Genomic DNA, 13,948 nt, shown 5'->3' on the forward strand with positions numbered 1-13,948 from the left:
GTACATGACTCAAATCCAACACCTGTTGTTTTTCCTCTGAAGTCCCAGCTCCGCATTTATCCAAAATTCTTCTCGTCTTTCAAGTCTTTGTCTTCCTCCCTGAGTGTTACGTTGCCTCTCTCTTATGTCATTATTAGAGGGGACATGTTTGAGATATGATTTCCTTTCATAACCCTCTCAAGTTTGCTCCTGTAAATGTGCCCCAGTGTTCTGAGCATAGTGAGACGAGGCGCCAGGCGAGGCGCAAGTTGAGGTGAGCCGTGTGAATATTCTGGCCTTTGATAGTCTATCCTGTCTGGAGCGTCATTGATTATCAAACACAGCGGAGCGCGCTGAGCCATCATACATCTCCATTAGCTCCCAGCTTGACTACCCTACATTATCTTGTCGTTGTCTGCGTTATGTATTAAGAGAGGAGCCCCATCCTCTCAATACAAAGTCTGACTTGTGACTCCCTCTCTCTCGCTCTCTCTCTCTCCACACACACACACACACACACACACACACACACACACACACACACACACACACACACACACACACACACACACACACACACACACACACACACACACACACACACACACACACACACACACACACACACACACACACACACACACTCTCTCTCTCTCTCTGTCCCTCTCCCTCCCTCATTCCTCTCTCTGTCCCTCTCCCTCCCTCATTCCTCTCTCTCTCTCTCTGTCCCTCTCCCTCCCTCATTCCTCTCTCTCTCTCTCTCTCTCTCTCTCTGTCCCTCTCCCTCCCTCATTCCTCTCTCTCTCTCTCTCTCTCTCTGTCCCTCTCCCTCCCTCATTCCTCTCTCTCTCTCTCTCTCTCTGTCCCTCTCCCTCCATCATTCCTCTCCCTCTCTCTCTCTCTCTCTCTCTGTACCTCTCCCTCCCCCATTCCTCTCTCTCTCTCTCTCTCTCTGTCCCTCTCCCTCCCCCATTCCTCTCTCTCTCTCTGTGGTGTCTATGTGACTTGTTATGTATAATGTCTATAAAGATCTTTATCTCCGGGCTGCTCAGGACACATCGGAGAGCTGGGACAAGGTGACGGAAATGTAACGCTGTCTCTCCTTTTGTTCATAGGACACATATTCTGTCATGAAGATTCATTTCTACCAGGAGATGTCCGTCAGGTTAAATATCACAGTGTCTGTTTTAGCAAATCGTTAGTGCCCTGGTTTCCCAATGTAATCCTCATACATAGTACTGCAGTGCTGTTCCATTTCCATGTCGCCAACCCCTTTGTGGTGACACTGGGCAGAGTAGAAATACTGAATATCCTGGCTAATTCTACTGATTTACCCTACAGAAATGAAATGTAACTTAATGTTATCAATGTTATTATGCATTGGATGGACAACATTATTGTCACTTTTAGTCTAGCTTTTAATATACATATTTGATTAGTCAATCATATTTATATTAAATAATATAATGCCTTTTTACATTGATTTTCAACTGGAAAACTCGTATGTAGATATTCTAAACCAGTCAGGAGAGAAGTCAACATCTTAAGATGCATTTTCATCTGTGACAAATATCTAATTTAACTTCTTTAAAGTTTTCTTTTCTGTTTGCTTCTCCACTAGAGCAGATCTCACTCTCACAGCCTATATCGTCATATGTCCCATATAACCAGTTTAACAGCTCCTACCACACAACCTAAAAATCAAAGCTTTTGGATTTGAGTGATGCTTTGGCATTTTATGCGAGGATATCACATCGAAACCTTATATTTTACAGTTCTATCTAGCCACTCTTTTCCACCCAAAGTGAAATTGTTAAAGATTTTTTATAAGCCCACAAAATCCCAGCCTTTATTGAAAAAGGGCATACTACCAGTGAGCTGTTTGGACATTCGCTCAAACCCCTGAAATTGATGAAAAGTTTTATGACAGACAGTAATCTAAACCAATAAAGACGTCCAGGCCCAGGGTTTTAGTTAGGGTCTTGTTACGGGCTGCCGATGCAGCCATCTGGGTCTGACCGAGCACCTGAGTTCACAAGGCCAAAGGGTAAAGGTCATGTCAGCACTTAGAGGAGAACAGAAGCTTCACAGCAGAATATACCGCTTTATTACTCCTGTAAAATACTGTCATATGTTCAGGAGGCAGAATGGGCGTTAACATCTGATAAAAAAGGAAGGAAGGGGGGGGGTTATTGTAAAAAGGGGTCTTGTAAAATGCTGGGGGGTCTTGAAAGGCCCAAGTATTTCATTCAAATTACACAATATTTTGTCCTCAAATGAAACAAATAGGGCCTGTGCTAATGTTTGGTTATATTTATATTATTTTTTATTAAAAAAAATGTACTTAACTTCACAATTTTATTTGTGAGTGGGAACATTTATGAGCTTTTCTTCACAGAGTATTGCATCACTGTTCCTCTTGGCCAGACGTTGGTGTGGAGAAAGAAAGTTTGAGAAGATCTGAGTGTTATGTGTATCGTGGAACCTAGATACCGCTATTATACAGTTAGCATTATACTCATTCAAATTAGGATATATTCTACCCTCAAATGAAACAAATAGGGACTTTTGCGGATGTTTTGGTTATGTATATATACATTTTTTGTTAGAATTCTTTTTAAGTGCACAATTTTAGTTGAGTGAGTGGGAACAATTAGGAAAACTGCACCAGTACTTTCTGCAAGACCTTTCTATTAAGTCCATTCTGGTGAATGTAGTGTACACACTGCTACTCTCATATTTGAGGTGTGTTCATATTTCTCAACCTTCTCATTTCATTGTGTGTTTAGGTGTAAACCTGGTCATATCAATACAGAGAGGCTCAGAGAAGAAAGGAGACAGTTACCCACACACCAACATTTAGTCAAATCCTGTTTAGTGGGATGCTGATCCAAATAGAACATGTGAGAAAAGTGACATTTTAAGGGTAGTGTATCCAACCCACTGGTTTAGGTGTGTTATAGGGTAGTAGAGGCACAATGATTAAAAGGGCCCAGTAAAAAAGCTGCATACACGGGTGTGATAAACTGCTGCCATGTTGTGTTGCTACCATGTTGTTGTCATGTTGTGTTGCTACCATGTTGTTGTCATGTTGTGTTGCTACCATGTTGTTGTCATGTTGTGTTTCTACCATGTTGTTGTCATGTTGTGTTTCTACCATGTTGTTGTCATGTTGTGTTGCTACCATGTTGTTGTCATGTTGTGTTGCTACCATGTTGTTGTCATGTTGTGTTGCTACCATGTTGTTGCCATGTTGTGTTGCTACCATGCTGTGTTGTCATGTGTTGCTGCCATGCTATGTTGTTGTGTTAGGTCTCTCTTTATGTAGTGTTGTGTTGTCTCTCTTGTCGTTATGTGTGTTTTGTCCTATATTTAGGATATTTATTTGTCCTATATTTATTTTTTTAATCCCAGCCCCCGTCCCCGCAGGAGGCCTTTTGCCTTTTGGTAGACCGTCATTGTAAATAAGAATTTGTTCTTAACTGAATTGCCTAGTTAATTAATAAAGGTTAAATAAAACAAAAAAAACTGAGTATGATGTAAGTGATAAACTCAGTCACACAGTGTGTGTGTGTGTGTGTGTGTGTGTGTGTGTGTGTGTGTGTGTGTGTGTGTGTGTGTGTGTGTGTGTGTGTGTGTGTGTGTGTGTGTGTGTGTGTGTGTGTGTGTGTGTGTGTGTGTGTGTGTGTGTGTGTGTGTGTGTGTGTGTGTGTGTGTGTGTGTGTGTGTGTGTGTGTGTGTGTGTGTGTGTGTGTGTGTGTGTGTGTGTGTGTGTGTGTGTGTGTGTGTGAAGGACATCTCCACCCACCGCCTCTCATTGACCAGGAGAAAAAAAGAACCAATCATCTCTGAATCATCTTGTTCCGCTTCCCTTTCAATCAATTTCTATTCTATTTATTTTTTCTCCTCCGATGTCTTTATCATAGTCTTTCTAACAAAGGCTAATGTATTAGCATGTTAATAGAAAACAGTGTTTACAAGAGGCCCTGGAGTTTTATTAGATTTACCTGGACAATATGCATCATTGATTTCAGTAGTCAAAAAAGGTCAACAAGAAATTTGAGTTGCGAGCCAGCAATGACTTTGTTTAAAATGATCTATTGACTGCAGATCAATCGCAATTCTCATTTTGGTCTTCGTTTTTTTCTTCTGGCTTGCGTCTTCTAATTGTTATTTTACTTGCTATTGTTTAATCTCCTAATTAGAGTGAAGGACATCCATTCCCCTCTGTTTAGAGACCTGTCCCAGCTAGGTGCGCACTCGGTGTGTGTGTCTGTCTGTGTCTGTCTGTGTCTGTGTCTGTGTCTGTGTGTGTGTGTGTGTGTGTGTGTGTGTGTGTGTGTGTGTGTGTGTGTGTGTGTGTGTGTGTGTGTGTGTGTGTGTGTGTGTGTGTGTGTGTGTGTGTGTGTGTGTGTGTGTGTGTGTGTGTGTGTGTGTGTGTGTGTGTGTGTGTGTGTGTGTGTGTGTGTGTGTGTGTGTGTGTGTGTGTCCGTGTCTGTGCCTGTGTCTGTGTCTGTGTCTGTGTGTGTGTGTGTGTGTGTGTGTGTGTGTGTGTGTGTGTGTGTGTGTGTGTGTGTGTGTGTGTGTGTGTGTGTGTGTGTGTGTGTGTGTGTGTGTGTGTGTGTGTGTGTGTGTGTGTGTGTGTGTGTGTAGTCAAACGGAGATACATGCAGGAACCTCTAAAGCAACAGCTTCTAGAGCGTTGCGTTGCCAGTCAAGTTGCCAGTCAAGTTGCCAGTCAAGTCTAAAGTTACATTATATACAAAAATATATGTATTTATGAAACCGCTGTAATGAAAATAATACATTAAATATATATAGGGCTTTATAGGGATTCAAACTAGATTTACAATATTGTAGAAACCCCAAAGAACGATTAAGAAATGAAAGCAGCACAACACCAGACTAAACTACAAGAAGGAAAGACATGGAAGAAAGAGCAGGGCTCGAGGAACGGAACGGGTGTGTCCGATAAAACTGTTTATACTAAAAGAGTACTTTAGGTCCAATCTCATCCAATTTGATTGGGGACACTGCCCTGTGTAGGGTGCCGTCTTTCGGATGGGACGTTAAACGGGTGTCCTGACTCTCTGAGGTCATTAAAGATCCCATGGCACTTATCGTAAGAGTAGGGGTGTTAACCCCGGTGTCCTGGCTAAATTCCCAATCTGGCCCTCAAACCATCATGGTCACCTAATAATCCCCAGTTTACAATTGGCTCATTAATCCCCCTCCTCTCCCCTGTAACTATTCCCCAGGTCGTTGCTGCAAATGAGAACGTGTTCTCAGTCAACTTACCTGGTAAAATAACGGTAAAATAAAATAAAAATAAAAATTTAATCCAGTCAAAGTTTAAGGAAGTGGTGGATTATTATCTTAACTGTAGATGCGTGTTGTCCTCCTGAAGATACTGCAGAGATGGAGAGGCTACTACCTGAAGATACTGCAGAGATGGAGAGGCTACTACCTGAAGATACTGCAGAGATGGAGAGGCTACTACCTGAAGATACTGAAGAGATGGAGAGGCTACTACCTGAGGACCTGCAGAGATGGAGAGGCTACTACCTGAGGACCTGCAGAGATGGAGAGGCTACTACCTGAAGATACTGCAGAGATGGAGAGGCTACTACCTGAGGAACTGCAGAGATGGAGAGGCTACTACCTGAAGATACTGCAGAGATGGAGAGGCTACTACCTGAGGAACTGCAGAGATGGAGAGGCTACTACCTGAAGATACTGCAGAGATGGAGAGGCTACTACCTGAAGATACTGCAGAGATGGAGAGGCTACTACCTGAAGATACTGAAGAGATGGAGAGGCTACTACCTGAGGACCTGCAGAGATGGAGAGGCTACTACCTGAAGATACTGCAGAGATGGAGAGGCTACTACCTGAGGAACTGCAGAGATGGAGAGGCTACAACCTGAAGATACTGCAGAGATGGAGAGGCTACTACCTGAAGATACTGCAGAGATGGAGAGGCTACTACCTGAAGATACTGCAGAGATGGAGAGGCTACTACCTGAGGAACTGCAGAGATGGAGAGGCTACAACCTGAAGATACTGCAGAGATGGAGAGGCTACTACCTGAGGAACTGCAGAGATGGAGAGGCTACTACCTGAAGATACTGCAGAGATGGAGAGGCTACTACCTGAGGACCTGCAGAGATGGAGAGGCTACTACCTGAGGAACTGCAGAGATGGAGAGGCTACTACCTGAGGACCTGCAGAGATGGAGAGGCTACTACCTGAGGAACTGCAGAGATGGAGAGGCTACTACCTGAAGATACTGCAGAGATGGAAAGGCTACTACCTGAGGAACTGCAGAGATGGAGAGGCTACTACCTGAAGATACTGCAGAGATGGAGAGGCTACTACCTGAGGAACTGCAGAGATGGAGAGGCTACTACATGAGGAATTGCAGAGATGGAGAGGCTACTACCTGAGGAACTGCAGAGATGGAGAGGCTACTACCTAAGGAACTGCAGAGATGGAGTGGCTACTACCTGAAGATACTGCAGAGATGGAGAGGCTACTACCTGAGGACCTGCAGAGATGGAGAGGCTACTACCTGAGGACCTGCAGAGATGGAGAGGCTACTACCTGAAGATACTGCAGAGATGGAGAGGCTACTACCTGAGGAACTGCAGAGATGGAGAGGCTACTACCTGAGGACCTGCAGAGATGGAGAGGCTACTACCCGAGGAACTGCAGAGATGGAGAGGCTACTACCTGAAGATACTTCAGAGATGGAGAGGCTACTACCTGAGGACTTGCTGAGATGGAGAGGCTACTACCTGAGGACCTGCAGAGATGGAGAGGCTACTACCTGAAGATACTTCAGAGATGGAGAGGCTACTACCTGAGGACCTGCTGAGGACCTGCTGAGAATACCTAGGATAGGATAAAGCAATCCTTCTGCCCCCCCCCCCCCCCCCTCCCCTTAAAAGATTTAGATGCACTATTGTAAAGTGGCTGTTCCACTGGATGTCATAAGGTGAATGCACCAATTTGTAAGTCGCTCTGGATAAGAGCGTCTGCTAAATGACTTAAATGTAATGTTAAATGTAGATGGAGAGGCTACTACCTGAGGACCTGCAGAGATGGAGAGGCTACTACCTGAGGATCTGCATCCAGAACTACTATGCACGCAAGAGATACACGGAGGGACTGGCACGCAGAAACCAACAGATCAGGTACGCTAGTCGGCCTGATAGAAGCCATCAATGTAGGAAACATACTAGAGATATTAAAGAGAGAAATATTAAATATCTGTTCAACACCAATTTCCATGGTGAATTCTCTTTCCATTTTTTAATGAGTTCAGTAAGTACCCAATTGATGATGTATTCATCATTCCAGTTGTTGTTATGTTTTGGAGGATAAGTTGGAGGGTATTAGATAGATGTGTGGTTTTCTTCACAGAGTAATGCATCACTGTTCCTCTTGGCCAGTCTGACATACTAGACTATACTATACTGTATGTGTACAGTAGACATACTGGAGTTTACTATATGTGCACAGCAGACATACTAGACTATACTATACTATATGTGTACAGCAAACATACTATACTGTATGTGTACAACAGACATACTAGACTATACTATGATATGTGTGTACAACAGACATACTAGACTATACTATATGTGCACAGCAGACATACTAGACTATACTATACTATATGTGTACAGCAAACATACTATACTCTATGTGTACAGCAGACATACTAGACTATACTATGATATGTGTGTACAACAAACATACCAGACTATACTATACTCTATGTGTACAGCAGACATACTAGACTATACTATACTATATGTGTACAGCAGACATACCCGACTATATTATACTATATGTGTACAACGTGATAGGCAGGGACATGATGGGTATAATAGAACCGGGTTAGTACTTTCCACAACGTCTTTGTATATAATACTGTCATAACAACACAAACAACATCTGGGTTGTTATAAGAAGTGTTTGTTTAGTCCTGACATTCAGTCATGTGGTGTTGACTGGGTCATATCAACACTGTGTCGCTTGTGGGGTTTAACCCGGAAACCTGCTTCGCAGTTCATGTAATATGCTGTGATCTCTATTCGGCCTGTTGCTCTATATTCAGCCTCTGTATTTACCAGTATTTATCTGGACTTGTAGGCCAGATCTGATGTTAGAATTCCAAGGTGTTGTGATCTACTGGCTGTGGGTGAAAGGGAATGAGAGGGTTTAGGTGATGTGGGAGATATTGGTGAGAGTCAGAAAGATGTTGTCGTCTCATTTTGTCCTGTCTGTCATTCCCCGGGAAACAGACACACACAAACCCGGCCAGTGAGCCCCTCCTCTACGTCGCTCCGCTCCATGGAGCGGTCGTCCTCTCAGCAGTTAGTCATTTGTTTATTTAGCGCTTCTGGGGTCGCAATCAATTTACGCAGGGCCGCGTTTATTTAAAATATCCTTTCTGTGTTCGCCAGGGACCCTCGGATCACACTATGCACGATCACTCACCCTGCAAAGGTCCACTTTTTAATCTGCCACTCCCTCCCTCCCTCCATCTTTCCCTCCCTCCACCCCTCTGTCCGGCCGCTGCATAAATTATTCAAAGTTTTACTAATGGCTCCCATTTAGAGCAGGTCGACTGGCCTTGCATTCCAATGACGGGAGACGGCTGGATGGGAGGACGAGATAGTGAGGGCTGCCCCTCTCTCCTACTATCTCTCTCTCCCTTTGCTCCGCCCATACGAATCTCCACATACAAATCCATCTGTGTCATTTCATTAACCGCACTTCCCGACGCACTCACACACCCTCGTGCTCTCTCTCTCTCTCTCCCTCCTACCCTCTCTCCCCCTGGCTGGGGTTCACCATGTTAGCGTGTCCATATTCATGGAGCCGTTCCCTCCTGGATAGCGTAATGAAGTCAAGACCTCTCGGCACCACTGTAATTCCAGCGACTAGTTTGTGCAACGCAACAATTTATCACTTGTGACGAAGACAATTAGTGTTGTACTGTACTTAACAAGGACATCCTGTGAGCCTTGGCTACTAGCAGGGAGCCGTTTGCATATTTACTAAATGTGGAGTGTCATTGCCACCACGGCCTGTTGCCTGCATGAATTATTTCTCTATCTGCAATAAACAGATGGGTAATTATTACTGCCATAATCAGATAAATTCTCTCTGTAATGTTCTAACGTGGCAAAATCTTTTAACTCATTGCAGGCTGAGGGATATTTATAGACTCAGAGTGGTGAGGCTGAAGTTTTCTTTTCTCTGGTGTGTGCGGCATCCCAGCTCTCGGCTCAAGGACATCCATGAAAGCTGTAACTGCTCTCGTCCTCTTCTTCCTCTGAAGAGGTGTAACAAGGATTGGACCAATTTGCAGCGTGGTAAGTGCTCATGATGATTTATTAAAACCGAAACTGAACACTGAAATACAAAAACAATAAACGATGTGCAGAAAACCGAAACAGTACCGTGTGGTGAAACACTAACACGGCAACAAACACCCACAAAACACACGTGAAACCCAGGCTGCCTAAGTATGATTCTCAATCAGGGACAACGATTGACAGCTGCCTCTGATTGAAAATCATACCAGGCCGAACACAAAACCCCAACATAGAAAAACACACATAGACTGCCCACCCCAACTCACGCCCTGACCATACTAAATAAAGACAAAACAAAGGAAATAAAGGTCAGAACGTGACAAAAGCAGATCTGGGAGAGCTGGTTAGCTCAGACACGCTTCCTGACGCTACACCATTGGTGGAGATGAGTTCACATACCCACTGCCCACAGACGCCAATTCAACATATATTCCACGTTTGTTCAATATTATTTAAATGAAATGTCATGGAAACAACAACATGGATTCAACCAGTGTGCCCCCAGTGAGTGGCTTTGATTGAAGGGTTTTGTCTCCTTTTGAAAATCCTGTTGCTCTCCAGTTCAGTTACCATCTCTCTAGGAAGTGCCTTGTTATGGTTTGGAAAGCTTTTAACACATATTGCTCCTGGATGTTATCAATGTTGTGTTTCTTATTTATGGGGTTTGGTATTGTTGTAGCTGAAACCTCACCCTGGTAATCCTCTGCTTCTTCTTGTGAGGTACCTCGTTACGTGAGGTAAGAAAGAAGAACATTTTTGTGATTTGATAGAGTTGTAGTGAAGTACAGTTGAAGGTATTCATGGTGTGTGTCCTCTGCCGCTATAGGTGGTTCAGGGATGAGCCTTGCTCTATCAGAGGCCATAGGTCAGAGGTCAATATATTGAGTCCTAGTCAGACACCAGGAGCCTAATGGACTGCCGAATATTCCCTCCTTGCCAGCTATTGAATTTTTAATTGGAACAATTAAAACAGCCAATCGGGCCGCACCATCATTAAATATTTAGGAGAGCCAATTAGCTGCTCCGGTGTTGGCCTGGAGGACTGGAGGTTCAGACCGCTACCCCACAATACACCAGGTTGTGATTTCCCCATCACCCCACGCTATCTGTACCCAGCTCTATTCCCCAGGATATGAAATATACTATAGATAAAGTAGCTGTATGCATGTATTTATGCCGTTATATACCCTGTCATCATCGTAATGATGGGCCTCCAGGACTACAGAACAGCTGTTTATCTGATAGGAGTTTACATATACAGTACAACATGATAAGGCGATTTGCTCTCAACATTGTTGAGTTGGAAATTTGTTTTTATTGAAATAGTATCCTATTTCCTTGAGATCCCATTGGGTCCTTAAAAGCAGGTTTAGGGTTGTTTAGAGTATTTTGTTAATTAGTTGTGTGTATATTCATGTTTATATTCAATGACCTTGTTTTTGTTTATTTTAATTTAAATATAAGTGTATATGACTATATGAACAATGTGAATGCTATCATCATTTAATCAAATCAAAAACTTTATTTAAAGTGGATTTAACAAAAATACAAAATTAACAATGCGTAACAGACAGATACAAATGTGAAGATTAGTAAATGTACATTTGTGAGAAATGTGTACAAATATCTACAAAAAATAAAGTGCAGTACACTGATCATTATATCTAACAAATAAAGTACTGTACACTGATCATTACATCTGTAACAAATACAGTACTGTACACTAACCATTATCTCTATAATAAATAAAGTACTGTACACTGATCATTATTGTGACGGAGAAGTCCGTCACTGGCCGCGGGCAGCATTTGGTACGCTAACACACACACATTCATCGCGCCTCCCTACTCCGTTATCAGCTACGTTAACAATGTGGGTCGACACACAAGTTAACTTCTCTATCTTAGTACATACATTTCACACTTTATTCTTACCTCCCGCCAGTAACAGTTTATGGTATAAAGATTATACAGACAAGCGTTCATGTTCAATTTAAGCAACGTTTATTGTACTTATCAATGTTATGGATGAGCGCGTTGTTTGTTTGGTTCTGTTCCTCTCTCCATCTCTGTAGCTTCCGGGTATGCTAGGATAAGGACCCGAGCTACTGTAATCGGGCTGGGATAAGGACCCGAGCTACTGTAATCGGGCTGGTATAAGGACCCGAGCTACTGTAATCGGGCTGGGATAAGGACCCAAGCTACTGTAATCGGGCTGGGATAAGGAACAGAGCTACTGTAATCGGGCTGGGATAAGGACCCGAGCTACTGTAATCGGGCTGGGATAAGGACCCGAGCTACTGTAATCGGGCTGGGATAAGGACCCGAGCTACTGTAATCGGGCTGGGATAAGGACCCGAGCTACTGTAATCGGGCTGGGATAAAAACCAGAGCTACTGTAATCGGGCAGGGATAAGGACCCGAGCTACTGTAATCGGGCTGGGATAAGGACCCGAGCTACTGTAATCGGGCTGGGATAAAAACCAGAGCTACTGTAATCGGGTTGGGATAAGGACCAGAGCTACTGTAATCGGGCTGGGATAAGGACCCGAGCTACTGTAATCGGGCTGGGATAAAAACCAGAGCTACTGTAATCGGGCTGGGATAAGGACCCGAGCTACTGTAATCGGGCTGGGATAAGGACCAGAGCTACTGTAATCGGGCTGGGATAAGGACCAGAGCTACTGTAATCGGGCTGGGATAAGGACCAGAGCTACTGTAATCGGGCTGGGATAAGGACCAGAGCTACAGCAATCGGGCTGGGATAAGGACCAGAGCTACTGTAATCGGGCTGGGATAAGGACCAGAGCTACTGTAATCGGGCTGGGATAAGGACCCAAGCTACTGTAATCGGGCTGGGATAGGGACCAGAGCTACTGTAATCGGGCTGGGATAAGGACCCGAGCTACTGTAATCGGGCTGGGATAAGGACCCGAGCTAATGTAATCGGGCAAGGATAAGGACCCGAGCTACTGTAATCGGACTGGGATAAGGACCAGAGCTACTGTAATCGGGCTGGGAAAAGGACCAGAGCTAATGTAATCGGGCTGGGATAAGGACCCAAGCTACTGTAATCGAACTGGGATAAGGACCAGAGCTACTGTAATCGGGCTGGGAAAAGGACCAGAGCTACTGTAATCGAGCTGGGATAAGGACCCGAGCTACTGTAATCGGGCTGGGATAAGGACCAGAGCTATTGCAATCGGGCTGGGATAAGGACCAGAGCTACTGTAATCGGGCTGGGATAAGGACCCGAGCTACTGTAAACGGGCTGGGATAAAAACCAGAGCTACTGTAATCGGGCTGGGATAAGGACCAGAGCTACTGTAATCGGGCTCGGATATGGACCAGAGCTACTGTAATTGAGCTGGGATAAGGACCAGAGCTACTGTAATCGGGCTGGGATAAGGACCAGAGCTACTGTAATCGAGCTGGGATAAGGACCAGAGCTACTGTAATCGGGCTGGGATATGGACCAGAGCCACTGTAATCGAGCTGGGATAAGGACCAGAGCTACTGTAATCGGGCTGGGATATGGACCAGAGCTACTGTAATCGAACTGGGATAAGGACCAGAGCTACTGTAATCGGGCTGGGATAAGGACCAGAGCTACTGTAATCGTGCTGGGATAAGGAACAGAGCTACTGTAATCGGGCTGGGATAAGGACCAGAGCTACTGTAATCGGGCTGGGATAAGGACCCGAGCTACTGTAATCGGGCTGGGATAAGGAACAGAGCTACTGTAATCGGGCTGGTATAAGGACCCGAGCTACTGTAATCGGGCTGGGATAAGGAACAGAGCTACTGTAATCGGGTTGGGATATGGACCAGAGCTACTGTAATCGGGCTGGGATAAGGACCAGAGCTATTGTAATCGGGCTGGGATAAGGACCAGAGCTACTGTAATCGGGCTGGGATAAGGACCCGAGCTACTGTAATCAGTCTGGGATAAGGACCAGAGCTACTGTAATCGGGCTGGTATAAGGACCCGAGCTACTGTAATCGGGCTGGGATAAAAACCAGAGCTACTGTAATCAGTCTGGGATAAGGAACAGAGCTACTGTAATCGGGCTGGTATAAGGACCCGAGCTACTGTAATCGGGCTGGCTTTGTAGTGCCTGTCCCGGATGGCGCGTTCATGTGAATGGGCATATTAAAAGACACCATGTCAGTAGTGATGTGATTTTGTAAATGTTATATTGGAATATTGTGTCATGAAAAACGTGTTGCAATTTCTACAATTCAGTATGTTTAGCTGAGTGGGAAATGTAGGCTTTGATGAAGGTAATTGCTTAATTAATTAGTGCTGGGTATGTTCTGATGGGTGGGGCTTTCCCTACAAAAGGAGCCTCTCTTTCAGTTCAAGAGTGGACCATTTTGGATTGAGCGGTTGATGGGTTAGCATTGTTTTTAGCTGTCCCATAATAGATACTTTGGATGGCAGTATTGTTGTTTTTCTTCCGGATTCACAATGTAAATAAACACCCTTGCACAGAAGTACTCCGCCATCTTTTTATTTGATAGAGGTTAGGTTTTTCAGTTTTGCTTTCTGGCCTAATCTACGTGACAATTATA

General features: G+C 44.3%; 1 protein-coding gene across 1 annotated transcript in view; it reads left to right on the forward strand.

Moving 5' to 3' along the window:
• The first annotated feature begins 7,050 nt into the window (after positions 1-7,050).
• Positions 7,051-13,948, forward strand: part of LOC129812085 (kinesin-like protein KIF13B) — a 132,118-nt gene continuing 125,220 nt past the window's right edge. The window contains exons 1-2 of the mRNA XM_055864036.1: positions 7,051-7,175; positions 9,277-9,371. Coding sequence (XP_055720011.1) covers positions 7,051-7,175; positions 9,277-9,371 — 220 coding nt within the window. The remainder of the gene's footprint in view (positions 7,176-9,276; positions 9,372-13,948) is intronic.

This window comes from Salvelinus fontinalis, chromosome 15 (genome assembly GCF_029448725.1).
Source record: "Salvelinus fontinalis isolate EN_2023a chromosome 15, ASM2944872v1, whole genome shotgun sequence".
In the NCBI taxonomy this organism is placed as follows: Eukaryota; Metazoa; Chordata; class Actinopteri; order Salmoniformes; family Salmonidae; genus Salvelinus; species Salvelinus fontinalis.